The following is a 22,579-nucleotide window of genomic DNA, read 5'->3' as shown; positions in this document are numbered from 1 at the left end:
CAATCTTGGATAGTTTGATCTTATTATTTCTTGTACTGAACGCAGGTATTTTGAACTGGAGAGCAGCGGCCAAAGGGATGAGATAAGATATCACTACCGTTTCGATGGTAAGCCTCGCACCGAAGTATTCCCATATCGACTGGCTGATGGGATGTGGCACCGGATTGCACTCTCGATCAGTGCTTCCCATCTCTTATTACATGTGGACTGCAACAGGTGAGACTTGGAGTACTGCATCTATGGTCTGGGTTGTATGTTTTGCATGGTGCACGGAATTCTTGATGTCCGCCGCTGTGAAGTCCATATCCTCCAAATCTCTTGAATCACATTACTTCGCTTTAATTTTTCACAAACTTGGAGTTTTAAACCATCTTGTTTTGAGAAAATTATTTACCACTGATACCAGAAAACTGGTCTACTGAAGTCAATAGTGGGATGAGGATGATAAATAAGAACGTTAAGATGGTGATAAACCAAATGTCTGAGATCCGAAGACCTGTGTCTTTCAATTTCATGATGCTTTAGGCAATAAAAATGCTCACAAAAAGCAGCTGCTTATCCACAAATCCTTTCTGTGCTGCTGGTGGGAATGCAGAGATGATGTTTCCAGTTAGAATAATGGTTTAAAGCAGGATCAGTATTAACATCAGTTTGAACAATTTTTAAAAAAATACCAGATTTGACATTTTACCTGAGCTGAACTTAACAAGAAGCTTGAGTGATTTCTTAATCTAACCTTTCAATGTAATATTTAGCCTGTTGCCCTCTCGGTATGCTTTGCAGTTTATAAGTTTATTCTGTTTTAAGAAAACTTTGCAGATGTCAGTTAACGAGTTCGGCAAATACTAACCCTTGAGTAATTTTGTTTAATGTGTGCATAAACTGTGAAATTTGTTTTCTTTTCTGAACTTGCAAAGATTATTACATTTGACCATAAATCCTGTCGAAAACACACAGCCTGATCGATGCAGGTTAACTTCTAAGTGCTTAGAAACATAGAAATTTACAGTGCAGAAGGAGGCCATTCCAGCCCATCGTGTCCGCGCCGGCCGACAAAGAGCCATACGGCCCTTGGTCAGCAGCCCTAAAGATTACATATAAACCTATGAACAATGACGGAAAGGCAAAGAGCACCCAGCCCAACCAATCCGCCTCACCACAACTGCGACACCCCTTATACTAAAACATTCTAACTCCACCCCAACCGGAGCCATGTGATCTCCTGGGAGAGGCAAAAACCAGATTTAAAAACCCAGGCCAATTTAGTGAGAGAAATTCTGGGAAAATTCCTCTCCGACCCATCCAGATGATTGATCACCCTGGCTGTATTCTATTCCTTGCAATACTTACCATTATATCTGCTCAGTCCAATTATAGGTCCGTAACCTTGCAGGTGCCCATTCAACCATCTCTTAAAAGGGGCGAGGGTTTCTGCATCAACCACTCTTCCAGGCAGCAAGTTCCAGAACCCTACAACCATCTGCATAGAGAAACCCGCTACCCCCCTGTCAAATCCCCTCTAAACCTTCCACCAACCACCTTAAAACTATGCCCCCTCGTAATAGATCCCTCCATCAAATGGAAATAGACTCTTACTATCCACTGTGTCCAGGCCCCTCAATATTTTGTGCACCTCAATGAGGTCTCCTCTCAACCTCTGTTCCAATGAGAACAAACCCAGCCTATCCAATCTATCCTCATAACTAAGATTCTCCATTCCAGGCAGCATCCTAGTAACTCTTCTCTGTACTAGAGAGGGTGCAATCACGTCCTTCCTATAATACGGCGATCAGAATTGCATGCAATATTCCAGCTGTGGCCTAACCAAAGCATTATACAATTTAAGCATTTATATTCTGTTCATATTCTATGCCTCGGCCAATAAAGGCAAACATTCCGTATGCCTTCTTAACCACCTTATCCACCTGGCCTGCTACTTTCAGGGATCTGTGGCCAAGCACTCCAAGGTCCCTTTGTTCATCTACACTATTAAGTGGCCTACCGCTTAATGTGTATACCCTTTCCTTATTAGCCCTCCCAAAGTGCATCACCTCAAACTTCTCTGAATTAAATTCCATTTGCCACTGCTCTGCCCACCTGACCAGTAGATTGATATCCTCCTGCAGCCCATGACTTTCCTCTTCATTATCAACCACACAGGCAATTTTAGTGTTGTCTGCAAACTTCTTAATCATATTCCCTATATTCAAATATAAATAGTTGATATATACCACAAAAAGCAAGGGACCCAGTACTGAGCCCTGCGGAACCTCACTGGAAACATCCTTCCAGTCACACAAACATCCATCAATCATCACCCTTTGTTTTCTACCACCAAGCCAATTTTGGATCTAACTTGACACTTTGCCCTGTATCCCATGGGTTTTAACCTTCATGACCAGTCTATCATGTGGGACCTTATCAAAAGCTTTGCTAAAGTCCATATATACTACATCATATGCACTACCCTCATCGACTCTCATGGTTGAATTTTTTGAGGAGGTAATCGGGTTAGTCAGATACGATCTTCCCTTAACACATACGTGCTGATTGTCCCTAATTAATTCTTGCCTTTCCAAATGCAGATTTATCCTGTCTTTCAGGATTTTTTCCAATAATTTTCCCACCACTAAGGTTAGGCTGACAGGCCTGTAATTACTCGGCCTATCCCTTTCTCCCTTCTTAAACAAATGTACTACATTAGCAGTCCTCCAATCCTCCGGCACCATGCCCAGATCCAAAGAGGACTGGAAAATGATGGTCAAGGCCTCTGCTGTTTCCTCTTTTACTTCGCGTAACAGCCTGGGATGCATTTCATCTGGCCTGGAAAATGATCTACTTTTAAAGCTACTAAACCCCTTAATACTTCCTCCCTTTCTATATTTATTTCATCCAGAATATCACACTCCTCCTCGATAGCAGTTCTGCATTGCCCCTTTCCTTTGTGAAAACAGATGCAAAGTATTCATTTAAGAACCCTCCCAACATCTTCCGCCTCCACACAAAGATTACCCTCATGGTCTCTAATAGGCCCTACCCTTTCTTTAGTTACCCTCTTACTCTTAATATATTTATAGAGCATCTTAGGGTTTTCCTTAATTTTACTGCCAAGAATTTCTCATGCTCTCTCTTAGCATTCCTGATATCCTTTTTAATTTTGCTTCTTAACTTTCTATATTCCTCTAAAGATTCTATAGTATTTAGCCGTTGATATGACATAAACGTCCCTTTTTTTTCTTAATCCTCCCCTGTAAGTCCCTAGACATCCAGGGGGCTCTAGAATTATTTTTCCCACCCTTTTTCTTTAAGGGCACATGTTTGGCCTGAGTCTTCCGGATCTCCTCCTTAAATACCTCCCACTGTTCCGACACTGATTTACCCACAAATCCACTATGGCCAAATCACTCCTTAACTTAGCAAAATTAGCTTTTCCTCAATTCAGAACTTTTATTCCAGGCCTATTCTTGTCCTTATCCATAACCAACTTTAATCTGACTGAATTATGGTCACTGGCATCCAAGTGCTCCCCCATTAATACCCCTTCAATCTGCCCAGCTTCATTCCCCAAAACTAAATCCAAGACCGACCCCTCTCGTGTTGGGCTTGCTACATACTGACAAAAAAAGTTCTCTTGAATGCATTTCAAGAATTCCGCACCCTCTATACCCTTCACACTAAATTTGTCCCAATCAATATTTGGATAGTTAAAATCCCCTACTATTACCACACTATGGTTTTTAGACTTCACAGCAATTTGCCTACATATTTGCTCCTCTATATCCCTCCCACTGTTTGGGGGTCTATAATACATGCCCAGCAATGTGATCGCCCCTTTTTTATTTTTCAATTCGACCTATATGGCCTCATTTGATGATCCCTCTAACATATCATCCCTCCTCGCCGCTGTAATAGTTTCTTTAATCAGTACCGCACCCTCCCCCCACCACCTTTTTACCCCCTCTCTATCTTGTCTAAAAATCTTGTAGCCAGGAATATTGATCTGCCAAACCTGCCCCTCTTTCAGCCATGTTTCTGTAATGGCTATAATGTCATACTCCCAAGTGTTTCCCCGTGCTCTTGGCTTATTCGCTATACTCTTTGCATTAAAGTATATACCATTCAGCACAGGAAGACCTCTTTGCTTACTACATACTAAACCCTGTTTCCTCTGTCTTACAGATTCGCTTTTTAGATTCTTGCTATATAATTTCAGCTTCACTTCCTTCCCTTTTGAATTCGTTCTCAGGTTCCCATCCCCCTGCCAAGCTAGTTTAAACTCTCCCCAACAGCACTAGCAAAAACTCCCCATGAGGATATTGATCCCGGTGCTGTTGAGGTGCAACCCGTCCGGTTTGTACAGGTTCCATCTCCCCAGAAGCAGTCCCAATGCCTCAAGAATTTAAAGCCCTCCCTCCTACACCAACTTTCCAGCCACGTATTGGGTGGATCTCTGGTTTAATTGGATGTCTTTAGGTGTTAGCTGTAACATAAAAAAATTTTCTCAGAGTGATTAGATTTTCTGACTCAAGGAATTTGGGAGAACTAATAAATATTCTCGGTAATTAAATGGAAAGCTCGGTGAGTTAAATAATGAACCAAAAAGCTTCACGGTTAAATCAAAACCTAACCTAGCCTATTTTCATGTCTGATTAATGTAGTGGATGTTTTGAGTTAAAACCTTTTCTTTGTCAGTAGTACACTGTTAATCTCATTGCTGTGGTAGTATAACTAATTCTTTGGTTTTAACATCATATCCAAAGGACGCCATCTTCAATATTGCATTGAAGCGTCACCTGAGATTATGAACTCAGATCCCGGAGTGGGACTTTTAAAAATTTGTTCATGGGATGTGGGCGTTGCTGGCAAGGCCAGCATTTATTGCCCATCCCTAATTGCCCTTGAGATGATGAACTGCCTTATTGAACCGCTGCAGTGCATTGCAGCAGTTTTTTTTGATACGACAGAGTGGCTTGCTCGGCCATTTCAGAGGGCAGTTAAGAGTCAACCACATTGCTGTGGGTCTGGAGTCACACATAGGCCAGACCAGGTAAGGACGCCAAATTTCCTTCCCTTAAACATTAGTGAACCGATTGGGTTTTAAACAACAATCCAGTAGTTTCATGGTCACATTACTGAAACAAGCTTTTTATTCCAGATTTATTTAATTAAATTAAATTAAATTAAATTCCTCAGCTGCCATGGTGGGATTTTAACTCGCATCTAATGATTGATTCCATGTGTCTGGATTAATAGTCCAGTAACATAACCACTATGCTATTATACCTTCTGACTTGGATGTGTAAGTGCTACCAACTTAACCAAGTTGCCATTAATGGGGTACAGTGCAGTTGTTAATAATGTAACTGAGGTTCCAATGCTATTTGCTTCGTGGGTTCTTTGCTTAAGAATTCATAGCAACTCATTGTTATAAAGAACTAGTTGATTTATTAGCAAAGGTTTAACAATCACACTACATATTACCAGTTCATCCACCAGGCTCACAACCACCTGCCTCATCGTGGATCCCTTGAACCCAACTGGCTGGGGTTTTATTGAGTCTTGTGAACATCACGTGACTGGCTAAGCCACTCTCAACTCAACAGCTCTATTTAAACTAAACTTTAAATCAAGTGACCCCTTTTGGTAAGGGCACTAGAACCCATCAGTTTAGAAATTAACTGGGAACTGCCAATCAAATTAAAATTCTGTTCCCAAGGGGAATGTACTCCTGTCCCTCCGGTGCCCACCTCTTGCGGAAGGCTGCGAGCGCACCAGTTGACATCGCGTGCTCCATCTCCAGGGTCCCTGGGTGCCAACATAGCCGCGGAAGAGAGGCAGGCAGTCGGGCTGAACGACCCCCTCGACTATCCGCTGCTTGGACCGGTTAATGGCTACCTTGGCCAGGCCCAGGAGCTGTCCTACGAGGAGGCCCTCCGACCTGCCTGCTCTCCTCCGAACCGGGTTCCCAAAGATCAGGAGCATGGAACTGAAGTGCTGCCAAAAATCTTTAAATAATGACAACAACACTATAACTCTTTTGGAGTAAAACATAATTAACATTAAATCAAGTGCCCCCTAATCTGAGGAACACTCCAGCCACTTATCAACTGCCCTTTTTTTTTGTGTTTTGTTTTTTGATTTTTTTTTGTTATGTTTTTTGTTGATTTTTTTGGGGGCAATAAAATCATATAATTTACAAGTGCCCCCTATAAAAGGGGAGAGGAACACTAAGACCCAGCAATTAAACAAATTAAACTTTAAAACAAATAAAATCAAATTAAAATTTGGTTGCCGGGGTTGATGATGCACTCCAGTCCCTCCGGCGCCCACCTCTCGCGGAAGGCCGCAAGCGTACCAGTGGACACCGCGTGCTCCATCTCTAAGGACACCCTGGCCCGGATGTAGGCGCGGAAGAGAGGCAGGCAGTCAGGCTGAACGACTGCCCGCTGCCTGGACCGGCTGATGGCCCCCTTGGCCGTGCCCAGGAGCAGTCCTACGAGGAGGCCCTCGGACCTCCCCGCTCCCCTCCGCACAGGGTGCCCAAAGATCAGGAGTGTGGGACTGAAGTGCAGCCAGAAATTGAGGAGCAGCCCCTTCAAATAATGGAACAGGGGCTGCAACCTCGCACACTCCATAAAAACGTGGAACACGGACTCTTCCAGACCGCAGAAATTGCAAGCGGCCTGGGAGTCCGTGAACCGGCTTAAAAATTTATTGCACGGCACTGCCCCATGCACCACCCTCCAGGCCAAGTCCCCGATAAATAGTGGGAGGACTCCCGCGTAGAGTGCACTCCATCGGGGAACCCCACCTCCTTCGGACGGCAAGATGGTACGACATGGCGTGTCCGGACGGCAGACGAGGATGGCAAAGTTGAGTGTGTGCAGGAGCAGTCCGTACAGGAAACCCCTCCGCGCAGAACTGAAAGGCACGGAGGGGATTTCCCCGAGGCGGCTCAAGTTGTGAGGCGCTGGCTCCCGAGGGAGGTTCCGGAGTTTGGCGCCGATGAGGAATTCCGTCAGGACGGGGGTCAGTTCGGACGGGATCTCCCCACGTGCTTGAGCCTCCTCGACACACCTAACGGAGTCAGGGCCCAGGGCTGTTTTTAGCGACTCGATGGCATCGGCCGCGCGGCGGACATCGGCCGAATTTAGGCGCCGCGCCAGCATGTCTGGCACCATCCAGCCCGCTCCTCCACCATCGAGCAGGTCCCTGACCCTGGTTACCTCACCAGCCACAGCCCTCTCGTCTGACTGCCACCTAAAACCTCAGTTGTGGAGGTACGGATTCCCGAGCAGCGGCTCCTGCAGGACAGCCGCTACTCCAGCCGGTGGAGAGCTGCGCTTGGTGGAGACTTTGTTCCAGACCCTGGTGAGTTCCTTGTAAAAGACAGGCAGCTCCTGGACGGCGGTCCTGATGCCCCCCCCCCCCCCAAGCTCACAAACAGGAGCTGCGTGTCATAGTTGAGGCCGTGCTGCTGGCGGAAGAAATACGTCGTCAGCGCACACCACCTAGGAAGGGGCTCAACGTAAAGGTATCTCTGCAGGGTCTGAAGACGGAAAGCCGCTAGCTGGGCGCTGACGCACACCAACGACTGACCGCCCTCCCTAAGCGGGAGACTCAAGACCGCGGCAGAGACCCAGTGCTTCCTGTTGTTCCAGAAGAAGTCCACCAGCTTCTTCTGTATCCTGGCGACAAACGCAGGGGAGGGGTCAAAGTGACCAGCCGGTACCACAGCATAGCGGCCACCAGCTGGTTTATGACTAGCGCTCGACCCCTGTAGGACAGCACTTGGAGCAGTACCGTCCAGCGCCCGAGGCGAGCGGCGACCTTGGCCTCCAGCTCTTGCCAGTTCGCCGGCCAGGCTTCCTCGTCAGGGCTAAGGTAGACTCCCAGATAGAGGAGATGGGTCGTGCTCCAGGCAAAAGGCCTGAGCTCCTCCGGCAGGGAGTCCACCCGCCACTGACCCACCAGGAGTCCGGAACATTTCTCCCAGTTGATCCTGGCAGAGGATGCGGCCGAGTAAATCTCCTGGCACTCACGCATCCTCCGCAGTTCAACGGGATCCTCTACCATGAGGAGCACGTCATCGGCGTAAGCCGAGAGGACGACCTCCACACCCGGCCCTTGCAGAGCCAGTCCCGTCAACCTCGTCCGCAGGAGGCGCAGGAAAGGCTCCACGCAGATGGTATTAGCATACTGCACCTGGTATTCCCAGGCGGTCTCCCATCCAAGTACTAACCAGGCGTGACTCTGCTTAGTTTCCAAGATCAGACGGCGTTTTCAGACTAGAATAGCTGTAGGGACAACAACACTATAAACCTGTGAGCATACTCACAGGTGTAATCATTACAATTAGAAAATTCTTCTGACATAAATCTTTTAAAGCATGTTGTTGTACCATGTATGTTTACAAGAGATGTGATTTAACCCTGCTAAATCACAAAGCATATATATTTTTTTGTTTTCAAATCTGGGCAACACAGGCAAGGCCACATTTATTGCCTATCTCTAGTTGACCTGAGAAGATGTTTGCAAGCTTACCTTCCTGAATTGTAGCATTGCGTAGCTGATCAATGAACTAGAGTTAACCCCATAGTATGGGCTAGAGCCCCTGTTGGCCAGACCAGGTTCCCTTCTCTGAAGAACCTTAATTGGATTTTCATGACGAGATTTTCTGATGCCAGGCACCACATTACCAGGTTTATTACATTTAACTTCACAATTTGCCATGTGGGATCTGAACTCATGGTTCTTTGCTGAGTACCTTAGCTCGTGCACATTCCTTTTGTATTGCAATTAAAGCTTTCCTATAGGATGTGAAGCTATTTTGAGACCAGACTGGTATTTGGACTGAGTCTGTTCAAAGAAACCCTTATCACAAAGGACTGGTGATGCCTTTAAAGGATGGATGGGACTCTTGCAGCCAATCATTGGTCCAAAGATCAGGGGCCAGTAGACTGTTTAACTGTTAATAATCTGAGCTCCAAATATATATGCATTGTTATCATTATTAAGTTTCCACAGCTTGTGTGACTATGGTTAAAATGATCTGAATTGTACTGGAATATAATTCCACCTTGGCTGGAGCTTTGGCAGCAGACAATTCCTTGCAAAGTGGAGTCATGATCTCCTGCTGCCTGATTTACACACTACTTTTGAAATGAGTAAGTTGGAGCCAAGAGCATAGCATTATAAAGATAATTAATTTATAGAAGCAGGCGTATGGACCACCACTTTCCAATGATGAGGTGAGCCAAAAGCATTTGGCCTAGAAGGACTCTATAAATGAGGATTTAATCCAAATAATTTTCAGACGCACCATGTAGTATATAGTATGATGCTATTTAATTTGAAATGGAGACCTCTGCAGGTTAGAAATCTGATTTTGTATCCGATTGCTCTGTCCAAAGGGACAGCTGTCAGCGTGCTTCACAGTGGTGCTTTTACTTCTTTGTATCATTTGTGCATGTGTCTTTCAGTGATAAATCTATCTTCCAATCTGGCTATGAGAAGTAAGGTACAGTGAATAATGTAGGAGTCTGATGCAGAAAAAAGACTTCCTATTATATGACTGAAATCTTTTGCTATTTGTATCATGATGGTGTGGAAATCTGTTTAAAATGTTATGATGTGATAGTGCCTAGTATATGTGATGGAAAGCAGTAAATCAGTACCATTACAGCTGAAAGTATAACAATATGTTTTAAATTTCTTTCCCTAAATATGCAGTATACAATTTCGGCGAAGAGACCCTGAAGGTTGTAATCTAGTAGACCGATTCATAAATCACTCGATCTTCCCTCTATTTAAATAAAATAAACCCCTTGATCTAACTCCTTCTTGGCTGGTTGTTCTGGTTTGCATATTTATCATCCCAGACAACTAAACAGCAGATTTAAACTATTAACTCTATGTACAGAATATAATGTTTTCGTTTATTTTAATGGCATCCAGTTCTCCAGCTGAGCTCGGTCGAGTGTAGAGAGTTCCATCACACTTTTCTTTGTTATACTTTGTACCAGCAAAGAGATAATGAGGCATCAGCGTTTGGCTAAATTGGTACCCTTCTCCCTTCTGGGTCAGCAGGTTGTGGGTTCAAGCCCCACTCCAAAGACTTGAGCCCAAAACCTAAGCTAAGACTCCAGTGGAGTACTGAGGGAGTACTGCATTGATGGAAGTGTGGTCCTTCAGATGAAACATTAATGCAAGGTCCAGTCTGCCCCCTCGAGGTGGAGATAAAAGCTCCCATGGCACTGTTTGAGGAATAGCAGAGTTCTGGTGTCCTGACCAATATTTATCCCTCAACCAACATCACTAAACAGATTGGGCTCAAGTTTTGGCTCGAGTTGCTCCTATTTTTTTGGAGCAAGTAGTTTAGTATGGAGTATCTTAGAAATTGCAATTCTCTGCATTTAGTTTGCTCCGATTCTAGTTAGTTAGAACAGTTTTGTTTTAGAACAGTTTTTTCCAAAAGGGGGCATTATCAGCCACTTATGCCTGTTTTGCAAGTTTAGGCAGTGAAAACTTACTCCAAACTAACTTAGAATGGAATAAGTGTAGATTTTTGTACGCTCAGAAAAACCTTGCCTACATTTTAGGAATTAGGCGCAGGGAGTGAGATTTGGGGGTGGGGGGGCGGAGGAGGGGGGGGGCGCGGTGGGGAGGGAAGTTAGAGGGAAGCTAGGGGATTTTACAAGCATTAAACACTACTTTTACCAATAAAGAGCCATCATGAATAATAAATGATAAATAAATCAATTAAAAAATAAATGACATTTTCCTACCTCTCTGAAGCAGCGGCAGCAAGCACCGAGCTGCGAGATTTCAGCCATTCGGCCAGGGGACAGGGTCGACTTGAGAAGCACCGGCAAGGGTGGGAGAGCCAGCCAGCAAGTTTGAAAGTTTAATTTGTACTTCAAATATGGGTGTTGCATTATCAACACCACAAATTATGCAATGGTTCTCCATCAATTCGCTGCATAGGAGAGAATTGATTTAGAGCTCACCGCACCAGGAACGTCATAGCCCGTAGGCTGACGGGCAGGAGGCCTTACCCACGTCGGCAATATCGAGCCAGACGTTCGTACCTGGACATGAGCGAGGCTGATTGTGAAAAGGCTACATTTCCGCAGAGAGGTTGTCGTTGAGATCTGTGATATGCTGAGAACAGATTTACAGCCGAGAAGCAGAACGCCGACTGCCTTGTCTGTTGCACTTTCCTTCTATGCCTCGGGATCGTTTCAAGCTACAACTGGAGATGTGTGTGCCATCTCAACGTGCAATACATGCCTGCGTTTACCAGGTCATGGCTACACTGCATGTGCAGAGGAATGACTTCATCAAGTTCCCAATAACCGGCCAAGCAATGCATGACCGGGCTGTGGGCTTCTCCAGGATTGCTGGCTTTCCAAAGGTACAGGGCTGCATTGATTGTACCCACATCACCTTGCGAGCAGCTGTGGAGGATGCTGAGCAGTGCAGGAATAGAAAAAGTTTCCACTCCATTAATGTGCAGCTCGTGTGTGACGACAAGCAGCGCATCATATCAGTCGATGCAAGATACCCTGGCAGCACCCATGATGCGCTCATCCTACGCGACAGCGTTATATCTGACATGTTTGAGCAGCAGCCAGAAGGGCAGAGCTGGCTACTGGGAGACAAAGGGTACGGCCTGGCCACCTGGCTCATGACGCCCCTACGCGTAACACGGACGGAAGCTGACCGTCAATACAACATGTCGCAAATTGCGATGCGCAGCATCATAGAGAGGACCATTGGCATCTTGAAACAGCGTTTCCGATGCCTGGACCATTCCGGAGGCCACTTGCAATACTCCCCTGAGATTGTTGGTCACTTCACTGTTGTGTGCTGCATACTGCATAACTTAGCCATCATGAGGCAGCAGGAGCTGGTAGTGGAACCAGAAGACCCACATAAGGGGAGAGTGCCTGATAGTAATTTGGAAGAGCAGGATGAGGATGATGATGATGATGATGATCAGGAAAGCATGTAAGTGCCTGATGCCAGAGCACGAGGTTGGAGGAGAGCGGTCCATCGTGCTCCTTTAACGATTGCTCGAGCCCTGCAGCAGCAGCTCATCCGTGAACGATTCAATTACTGATGCCTGAGGGCTCAGCGACAACTGTTCCACATGGGCATGTTTATTTTTTGGAGTTGTTTCTATGTAGTGTTGTGTTAATGGAACATGATTCAGTTTTAATGTAAAAATATTTTATTGAAAAGTTCACGTTCGTGTAATAAAATATTTGTTGTATCAAACTTTACTTTTTAATATGACTCTTTAGGATCACTTATAAACTTGTAAAGTTACAAAATAATTTCAATGTGAAAAATATTACACTCAAGATCACTGAAACTTCAAGATCACTTTAGCTGCAAAATTAAATAACTTACAAAATGTGAGAGCATTTACACTATAACATCACTTAAAAACCCTAAGATCACTTATAAGTTGTAAAGTTACAAAACTTAAATAATTTCAATTTGAAAAAGTTACTCCGGTTACATCAAGAACAAGAACAAAAGTAGCAAAGAAAGTCTGCAATTGTCTCTCATCCACAGCTGTAAATGTTCACTTCTTCCTGGGGGTGTAATTTGATTGGTCAGGCTGTGTGCCCTTATTGCAGCAGTTACCTCCATGAGGGCCTGTGCTGTCACTTGCATGCCCTCTGACATTCCCTCCCTCATTCCCCGTGTCATTACTGCTATTTTTCCCATCAGTACCGTTACCTCTTCACCCACTGCACCGACACTGCCCACAAGTGATCGGGTAAGATCATTGCTCTCCACATCCAATGTCATAACCTGACCCACATCTGTTCCATGCTGCATCTCAGGAGGGCGTGTTTTGATTCTCCTTCTCTGCCTGGGTCTGCCTCGCGGCACCACTCCAGTGGGAGGCGCAGGCTGGGAAGGTGGGGCCCTGGATGTTGCTGCCGGCACCACTCCAGTGGGAGCCTTGGGCTGGGATGGTGGGGCCCTGGGTCTTGCATGCAGCACCACTCCAGTGGGAGGCGCAGGCTGGGGCAGTGGGTGTAAACTGCTGCATTACACCACCAGCACCACTGGGACCCGCAACGTCGGAATCTGTGAAACCATAGAATGTGGAACCAGAACCTATGCAAGGGTTTGAAACACTAATGTCCGTTGATGTGGGCTCATAAATATTAACTTCTACGGTCTCCCCTGAAGACATTAAAATCAATGCCTGCAGCCACCCTTGGTCTGATCATCTGGATCGTCCGCATCTAGTTCTTCTGGTTCTTCTTCTGTATGTTCAGGATTGGCATCATCTTCTGCAAAATATATCAGAACAGTCAAATGATTAGCAGCACAGGAGGGGCAGGATGGGTGGCATGAGCACTCTCACACAAAGCAGGCCAGGCAGCAGATTGATTTGAAGGTCCACGATGCATTTTCAGGACTTACCCTCTCCCTTGCGTGCGGGCCCAGCTTGTGCTGTATTGATTGCTTTTCTCCATGTACGACTCATCAAAACAGCTACCCTCTGTTCCAAGGGTGTCAGTGGATGCAGATTTGGCACACCTCCTCCTGTTCGAGTTCTTTCCCTTTTTGTTGTGGGCCAATTTCTTCTGCAAATATTAAAATATAACTTTTTACAGAGTGCGTCTTTCTGCAGGGTGGGACATATACAGATGGTCACATTTACAATTTAGATTCCATTGAAAAATGAAAATATTACTTACACTAACTACTTGACCAAGGTCGTGCCATTTCCTTTTACTCTGGCTTCCAGATCTCCTGGTATGCATCACTGCGCAGTAATCTTCTGCAACTTGGTTCCAGCGTTTGTTCATTTCTTTGGGTGGTACTTTTATGCGACCTCTGTTGCTGGTATCCAGTTCCTGCCATCTCTGTTCAATGACATTAACTAATGTCTCCACTTCCTCATGCAAGAAATTCTTTGCTCTTGGTGGACGTTGTTCCATTGCTGTATTGAATTGACACTCAGATTTTTCAAAACACATAGTCCTTATTTTGCATGCACCTATGCAGCACTTGTTCTGGAAGTTTAGCAGCAACAAACAGCATTCACTGATTCCAGCAGGTGATTTCTTCCACAGTACTACTAGAAGCAATCCTTCAGGCACAAAAAATCAGTCAAAAGCCATTGCACAGCTCCACAAAACCAAAAATCACTCTTCTGCATGTACTTTTAAAGATGGTCGATTGCCAATGTTTCTGTGCCACTGCGCATGCGCGCACGCTCCAATGCGCATACGCAACGCTGCCGGCACTAAAAATGATGCTGGGCCCTAGCCCCGCCCCTCCCCCACCAGCAGTTCTTCATCGCAATGCCTTTGCCCCACCTCCAGCAGCTCCTGCTGGAAACGCTGACCTGGAAACGGCCAAAACAATATCGGAGAATCGCGAGGTAAGTAATAGACACACTTTATGTTCCACAAATTAAGCTGGCCTCTCCGATGTGCGCCGTTCCAGCAGGGGTCCGAAAGTTGAGCCCGAAATGTGGTGATTATCATTGCTGTTTGTGGGACTTTGCTCTTCGCAAACTGGCTGTTGTATTTCACTACATTACAACAGTGGCTACACTTCAAAGGTAATTTCATTGGTTGTGAAGCACTTTCGGACGTCCTGAGGTCGTGAAAGGTGCTACATAAATGCAAGTTCTTTCCATATTATTACAGTTTAACGGCAGAAACATCTCGGATTAAGAATTTAAAATCTGATCATTTCCATGCCACATGTATAAAATGAATCTGTCGAATCTAATTACTTTTCTGTCACATCATGCCACATCTTTCAAAGGATTCACTCCTGATTGGCCTTGATTCTCATGCCTCAGAAGTGTTCCTCCTCAGAACATCACTGGGTGAAATTCAGGTGCACCAGAAAGCTGGCGCACTTATGAGTGTTAACTGCTATTCATGGCTGGAACTCTTGGTGCGGTGAGTAGATCCATTTTCAGGACTTTGAATTTTTTTCAAAGTCCTCCAGGAAATGGATCATAATGGGGGCGGGCCTTAGACTCAAAGCCAGGCTGACTGGCTGAAAATGGGTCTGTGGGGCTGTCTGCCGCTGTCAATCTATGGTCACCACGCGCTCTCCCCTCTGTTAAAGGGGAGAGATTCGAATATTTTTTTTTTACTTTGGCCACTGGGCCACCAGTGAGGGTTTCGGCCAGGCCAGTGGCCTAGCACCCAAGAGGGGGTGCCAGGCTGCCCGTTGGTTGCCCGGCTGAACCTGGGGGTAGTATTTTGCTGGCTGATCAGCAAATCTCCCAGCAAAAATGTTTGCATTGCGGCCGTGGCAGTGGGCCCTCCTCTTTAAGGGCGGCCGTGCTGCTGGGCCGCACTCAGTGTGGAGATTGTGCACCGTCAGAAAAACCTGCTGGGGGCACCGTGTGGCGGGGGATCGACGGATGGAGGTGAAAATGGTTGCTAAGTATTTTTTTATGCATTTAGTTTGGCAGCGCATCTACTTGAGCGGGATGGGGTCCAGGCCAAAAAATCCCCGACCTGAATTTTGATCAGGTTGGCCTGTTGACCCCAAAGCGGCGGCCATTCGATTTTTAGGAATGGCCGCCGCAAATGGGCATTAACATGTACCTTTGAGACCCTGAATTTCAGCCCCCACACCTCAAGTGTCACATCCTTAGGGTAACAATCAGCGATTTGCTGAAATTAGGATGCTCCTGTTAAACTACCAATCAAATAGTAGATTGATGCTTTATGAACAAATCAAAAGCGGTTTCTTTCAGTCGGTAAATGCCAGTGAGGAAAGAATAGGCAGAAATCTAGCAATTAAATGCCTGACATTATTTTTTTCTCAAACCCACCATTCCTACACCAAGTGACAGAAACCAAACAATCAACTTGCTCAAAAACTTGTGCCTGAAAATATCCCATATAAGTAACATTTACGCAAAATCCATGAATGTTCATGATTTGAAGGCTTTACAGCCCCTCCATGGTTTCATCCCACCCCCTTTGACACTTAGTTACTTCTTGTGCCAAACTCCATTTCCACTGTTCGTTGCCACCCATTCAGTTGCTATGCTATGGAGATGTCTAGCACTGTCTGAGGTTAGTGTAGTGGCTACGGTAGTGGCCTAGTAGCCCCAAGGTTGTGTGTTCAATCCCATCGAGTGTCAGCCTTAGCACTCTTGCGTCTAAGTCAGAAGGGTGTGGGTTCAAGTCCCTCTCTAGAGACTTGAACACAATCCAGGCTGTAGCTTCAGTGCAGTACTGAGGGAGTGCTGCACTGTCGGAGGTGCTGTCTTTCAGATGAGACGTTAAAATGAGATCCCGCTTGACTCTCAGGTGAATCCCATGGCTTTGCTTGAAGAAGAGAAGGGGAGTTCTTCTGTTGTCCTGGCCAATAATTATCCCTCAACCAAAATCACGAAAAACAGATTATCTGTTCATTATTTTGTTGTTTCCGGGACCTTGCTGTGTGTAATTTGGCTGCCGTGTCTCGCAACATTACAACAGTGTCTGACTACACTTCAAAAGCACTTCATTTGCTGGAAAGCGCTTTGGGACGTCCTGAGGTCGCAAGTTTGTTCGTATTTAAAGGTTTTCAATATTGATGCAGTGGTAGAATGAGCTGATATTCCAACATCTTGTGGCCTAAAGAATTCCTCACTACCTGATGGATTCCTGATCTCAGCTGACATGCTAAGTGGCAGCTAGGTAATTGCTAATAAGGATGGAAAATTGGAGGGACCCTTGGCATTAAAGTGACAGCTTAAGATATTGCTGGCCAATATCTGGCAGTCGTGACAGGCTGAAAGGAGCACTGACAGTGATCCTGGCGAGGTGAGTTATTTAAATTTTTTCCTATAGCTAGCTTGCAGTACAGGAGCCCACTTTATGGCAGGGGGAGGGCCGGGGGCGGGGGAATAATTCTATTTTTGTAACTAGTACAGTTTCCTGCCCTAGAACCCTCCGTGTGCTTTGCATTCATCCGACTCTGATCTCTTGTGTACCTCAGTCCCTTCGAACCGCCATTGGTGGCAGTTCCTCCAGCTGCCGGGGGTATGGAAGCATAGTGGCTATGTTACTGGGCTAGCAATCCAGAGGCCTGGACTAATGAACCAAAGACATGGGGCTAGACTTTCCACTTTACGTCGCCCATCTGTGGCCCATCTTTCGCCCAAAACAGACCTCTATCACCTATTTTAAGGAAAAAGTGGAAACTCGGCCAGAAATATCGCCGGAAAAATCAGCCCCCAAGTTTTGGCTCACATGGCCGAAATGATCGCCGAGCTGATCGCCCACACATGGCCCATCCCAAGTTTCGACACAAGGCTGGGCTGATGGAAGGCCGAAAACATCGCTGGGAAATAGTTGCTTTTCCTGGGCTTTACTGAAGGAAATGGGGACTACGGGTGCCATTTTGAAGATCGTAGGAAGGGGGAGACAGCCAAAATCTCGTGCTTAGATGGTTGTGAGTGATTTATGGGTCCTGTATAGATAGATCTACTTAGATTTTTATTTTAATTTTATTTTACAACTATTAGCCTAATGGATTGGGCACTTTTTAGTGAAAAGTTCAATTATACCTGGTGAAAATAATTATTTAAAGTGAAGGGGGCCTAGTGTTACACTGGGGCTGGAATAGATAGAGTAGTTTAATAGATTGACATTCTTTAGTGAAAAGTGCATTTCTAGCAATTTAAAATAATTATGGATAGTGATGGGGCCTATGCGTAGACAGAGACAGAGGAGGTGAGCGTACAGCCAACGAAGGTACAAAGAAACGCAATCCTACCTCAACTTGTCTGAAAACGGGTGTCTTAGGAGGCTGCGCTTTCGGAAGGAGGTCATCGATGAAATTTGCCAACTTATCAAGGGGGATCTGTAACCTTCCAGCACCATCAGAACCGCATTGTCCATTGAGGTGAAGGTTATTGCAGCCCTAGCCTTCTATGCTTCTGGATCTTTTCAGGCTTCAGCGGGCGACATCTGTCATATCTGCATTTGGCAGGTGACTGAAGCTCACAGGATGGACTTTATAAGCTTCCCTATGACCAGGGAGGCACTAACCGGGAGGGCTTTGGGTTTCTCCAGAATTGCAAACTTCCCCAAGGTTCAGGGAGCAATAGACTGCATGCACATTGCCCTGAAAGCCCCCTTACATTTCCTGGCAGCATCCATGATGTGCACATCCTACATGAGAGTGCTATCCCTGACCTGTTTCTCAATCAGCCAGAAGGTCACGGATGGATGCTGGGAGATAAGGGATGACTTGCCAGCTGGCTGATGACACCACTGCATAATCCCGTCACTGAAGCAGAGAAATGTTACAATGAAAGCCACATAGCGACACGCAAAATAGTCGAAAAGACAATTGGAGTACGAAAGCAGCGCTTCAGGTGCCTGGACCATTCTGACCAGGTCACTGAGTTTGTTGTGGTGTGTTGCATGCTGCATAACCTAGCTATAAGGAGAGGACAGAGGAGCCAGCTGGCGAGGAAGAAGAGGCAGAAGAAGTGACGGAAGGAGAGGCTGGTGAGGACCTAGGGGAGGGCAATCAGCCTGGTGATCTAGCCCTGTCTGCTAAGCTGTTGCGTTAGCAGCTCATTTATGAACGCATTTCATGACTTTACATTGAGGATAGTTACCGTCACATGTACATTTACTGTTAAGGAAAAGTTGCATTTGTGTAGAGTTTTTTTTATGACTTGCATGAAGTGGCCTGGCATTTTCATTAATGCTTAAGTTAAGTAAACTTTTGTAACAATAATACAATGTTCAATTAATGAACAATTGTTAAAATGCTATGTTTAACGTTACTATGAGAGAAGGCACAACACTCGTTAAACTCAATAAAAAAATGTATTTAACAAAACAAAGTATTAAATCTCAACACCCTCCCCCCCCCCACCCCCCCCTCACTCAACACACCCCTCCCTCCCCCCCCCCCCCCCACCCCAAACAACAATGAACGAACGAACTGTAAAACAATTAACAATTAACAATTAATGAGAAAAACACACCCCCCTCCCTACTTGCAGCCACATTTCCCTCCAGGCCCTTTCCCACCCCGTGTTTTAACACCACCCGCCCATTTTGGTCTCCGCAGACCGGGATGAAGCTGGTGTGCAGCGGGCAACGGCAAGACTTCCTGCCGTGGTGGAGATGACGGAGTGGAAGGCAAAGCCTGAGGCTCGTCTTCCGAGTCAGGAGGAACTGTATCCTCCGTACTCGCCTGAGTGCTAGGGGTCGCACTCTAAGATGACACGACACCTTGGGGTGCAGCGCCATGTCCAGCCAGCAATGCATGCCTAAGGGCATTGGTTGCGGCGGTCTGCTCCCGAATCCCCTCCAAGGTCTGCCGCGCTAACTCCATTTGCATGGTAGACCAGTTGGAGAAGTTCGTGGAGAACTGGCTCCAGTTCGTGGAGAACTCATGGAACCCCTGGATAAGATCGCGACCTATCGCGACCGTCTCCCTGCACAGGGAGATCAAGCACTCCGTCTGCCCTGCTACAGTAGGCGATTGCTCACCTCGCTGACCCGACCTCCGTTGTGTCGTCGTTCGCAATATATTGCGCCTTGTCATTACCAGCTGAACACTGCTTGGTCCCGGTGCCTCTTCCCACTCAACGGAGATGACCGCAGGTTCATCCCCCCCCCCCCCCCCCCCGCCACAACAATGGGCGATTCCAACCGCTCTGGAGATAGAACTTCCTCCTCCTCCTCCTCTCCGTCCTTCTCCTGGAGGTGAGGAAAGTTTTCTTCTTCTGAATGAGGGAGCGCTGACCGCTGCTGTTCCTCCCCTTCCTCCTCCGAGTTAGTGGATGAAGGTGCATGGGACAGCTGCAGTGCCACTAGCTTCTCAGGGATGACCTTAAAAATATGTATGACATTTTTAAAGAACTTATGAGAACATAACGGTGATCATTACCAAGAGACGTTACATATCAATACTTTTCACTACCCCATAAAGCTGTAGTGGCTACATCCCCTGCTTCTTAAGCATAAGGGCTGCACCAGGGCTGCATACGTGCATGCATGCATCCCCTGACATGACATCATTAGTATTATCAAGAGTACATCACAAATATATTGCATTACAATTACAGTGCATTACATGCGTTACTTATTTAAGTTTTTAAAATGTTTCTAATACTGTTTGCCACATTACACGAGACTCAAAGCTAGGTTCGGCCAGACCATGGGTGGCGGCCGAACGGTTGTCACGTCCCACCAGTGCGATCGCACGATCCTCAATCTCGGTTAACAGTTGGATTTGAGCAGAGCTGCCCCCTGTCACCTCTGCTCTGCCTGATTGACAGCTATCACCCTCTGCAAATGAGAAGAGAGCATGGCATGGCATGCATTTAAGAATGACAAACTTAAGTTCCATGCCGGTGATTCAATGTTTGATTATACATTTGCATGCATCAGTAAAATATTATTGAAATGGAAAATGCAACTTACTGTTAGCATGTCTAAAATAATTAATACAATAAAGAATGACAAACAAATTCAATGCAGGACAGTCATTGTTCTCATAAAAATTTGCATGCAAAAGAAAGTTATTAAATATAAATTATAAGTATTAAAGTGCAACGTACAGTTAACATATGAAATATAAAATGCAACTTACTCTTGCTGCTGCCACCAAGCTATTCCAGCATTTTCGGCACTGGTCAGGTGTCCTCGCCACACGCGTGCAGATGTTACGACGTCTGCAATCTCTAGCCAGATTCTCCTGTGGACACGGGGTAGAGGCTTGCCATTCACACTCCGTGTCAAGTCAGCCCACCTGACATTCACCTCGTTGACGAGGGCCTCGTTAGCCTTATCACTGAAGGCTTTTGCCCTTTTCCTTTCTAACTCTCACTCGTTGACATTTCAATATACAGGTTCGACCTCCAAAATCTGGAGTCCCGGAATCCGGACACCGGGTTGATCCGTGATGGGGTCGTCCGGAAACCGGGAAATGTTCTGATATCCGGACTGCCCCTGCCTCGACAGTCCAACTTCGCCCCGGCCTGACTTCGCCCCGGCCCCCCTCCCTCCCCTTTACCTCAGCTGCCCGACACCACCTACCTCGGACCAGACAAGGAACTCCTCCATGGTGGCAGGGCCCCGCCCGATCAGGTCCTTGGCGGCAGGCCCCGCCCGATCAGGTCCTCGGTGGCGGGGCCCCGCACGAACATCTCTTCAGCGTAGCCTCGCGCGAACATCTCCACGGCAGCGCGGCCCTGTGCGAACAACTCCATGGTGGCGAGGCCCTGCTCGAACACTTCCACGGTGGCGGGGCCCCACCTGGCAACCAGAAAAGCTCATCGAGCACCAACCCCTCCTTCTGACGTTCCGAAATCTGGAAATACCTGAACCTGGGCTCGGGTGTTTCCGGATTCGTGACATCAGAAAGACGTTCCAAAATCCGGCAAAACGCTAAATCCGGAACGGCCTCGGACCCGAGCATTCCGGATTCGGGACGCTGCACCAGTATAAACAATATATAAACAGTATATAAACAATTCTCTCTTCTCTACAACTCTGTCTTCCTCCTCTCTCTCTAGCTCCACTCTCTCTCTCTCTCTCTCTCTCTCTCTCTCTCTCTCACTCACACACCCTCCCTGTGCCTTCTGAGCATGTATGACGACCCCTGACCTCCCAAAATGCGGTTTTTAAAAAATCGGGCGAAAAAAACCAACTCGCACATGCGCACAAGGCCATTGTTCGGGAAGCTTTTTTTTACTTCCGTTTTCGATTGAGATCGCTGAAAATCCACATTGCCGGGCTAAGGCCTCGTGAAAAATCCCCTCCCAAAAAAATAGGCCATGTATCCGCGATCAGCAAGGCTGAGACGTCCCACATCACTGGAGCAAGGCCCATTTTTATTGGCGATGACCACCAAGTGGAAAGTCTCCAGGGCAGCTGGAGAATTTCATTAAATAAACCTGGAATAAACAGCTAGAATCAGTAATGGTGACCATGAAACTACCGGATTGTCATAAAACCCCATCTGGTTCGCTAATGTCCTTTAGGGAAGGAAATCTGCCGTCCTTACCCGGTCTGGCCTATGTGTGACTCCACACCTACGCAATGTGATTGATTCTTGACTGCCCTTTGAAATGGCCTAGCAAGCCACTCAGTTGTATTCAAGAAGCCCTCCTGCACCAGCTCGAGCTGCTCCCTGGAGTGGTATGCCACCACACTGCTTCCAGGCCATTACTCGCTGCTCCTTTTAAGGCCCTGACCTGCCGCAGATGTTCCCTCACAGGTCCGGGCTGCCACGCTGCTCCCAGACTGCCGCTCAACGCACCTTTTAAGGAAGAGGGCAACTGGATTGGATGTCACCATAATCCAGGTCGGTGATTGGAGCGTGGGCAGGTGCAGCAGGAGCGGTGAGATCGGGGCGAAGGAGCGGCGAGAGATTGCAGAACAATGTGACCGGGGCCCAGGAGAGGCGTGAGTTCGGGGCCCAGAAGAGACGTGGGCCCAGGGGCAGCATGGGCCAGGCCACACTGTGATATGTGTGTGCACTAGGTCCGTGCAGCAGAGCTGGTCTCCATTCGTCTCGGTTCACCCTTGCCCCTGGACCAAGACCA

At 46.7% G+C, this 22,579-nt stretch overlaps 1 protein-coding gene across 1 annotated transcript in view; it reads left to right on the top strand.

Annotated features, from left to right (window-relative positions):
- LOC139280163 (protein kinase C-binding protein NELL1-like) overlaps positions 1-22,579 on the top strand; it is a 1,006,941-nt gene that overhangs the window by 52,250 nt on the left and 932,112 nt on the right. Inside the window, exon 4 of the mRNA XM_070899716.1 lies at positions 46-216. Coding sequence (XP_070755817.1) covers positions 46-216 — 171 coding nt within the window. The remainder of the gene's footprint in view (positions 1-45; positions 217-22,579) is intronic.

This window comes from Pristiophorus japonicus, chromosome 14, assembly GCF_044704955.1.
Source record: "Pristiophorus japonicus isolate sPriJap1 chromosome 14, sPriJap1.hap1, whole genome shotgun sequence".
Taxonomy (NCBI): domain Eukaryota; kingdom Metazoa; phylum Chordata; class Chondrichthyes; family Pristiophoridae; genus Pristiophorus; species Pristiophorus japonicus.
This window is presented reverse-complemented; position numbering and strand designations above follow the sequence as displayed.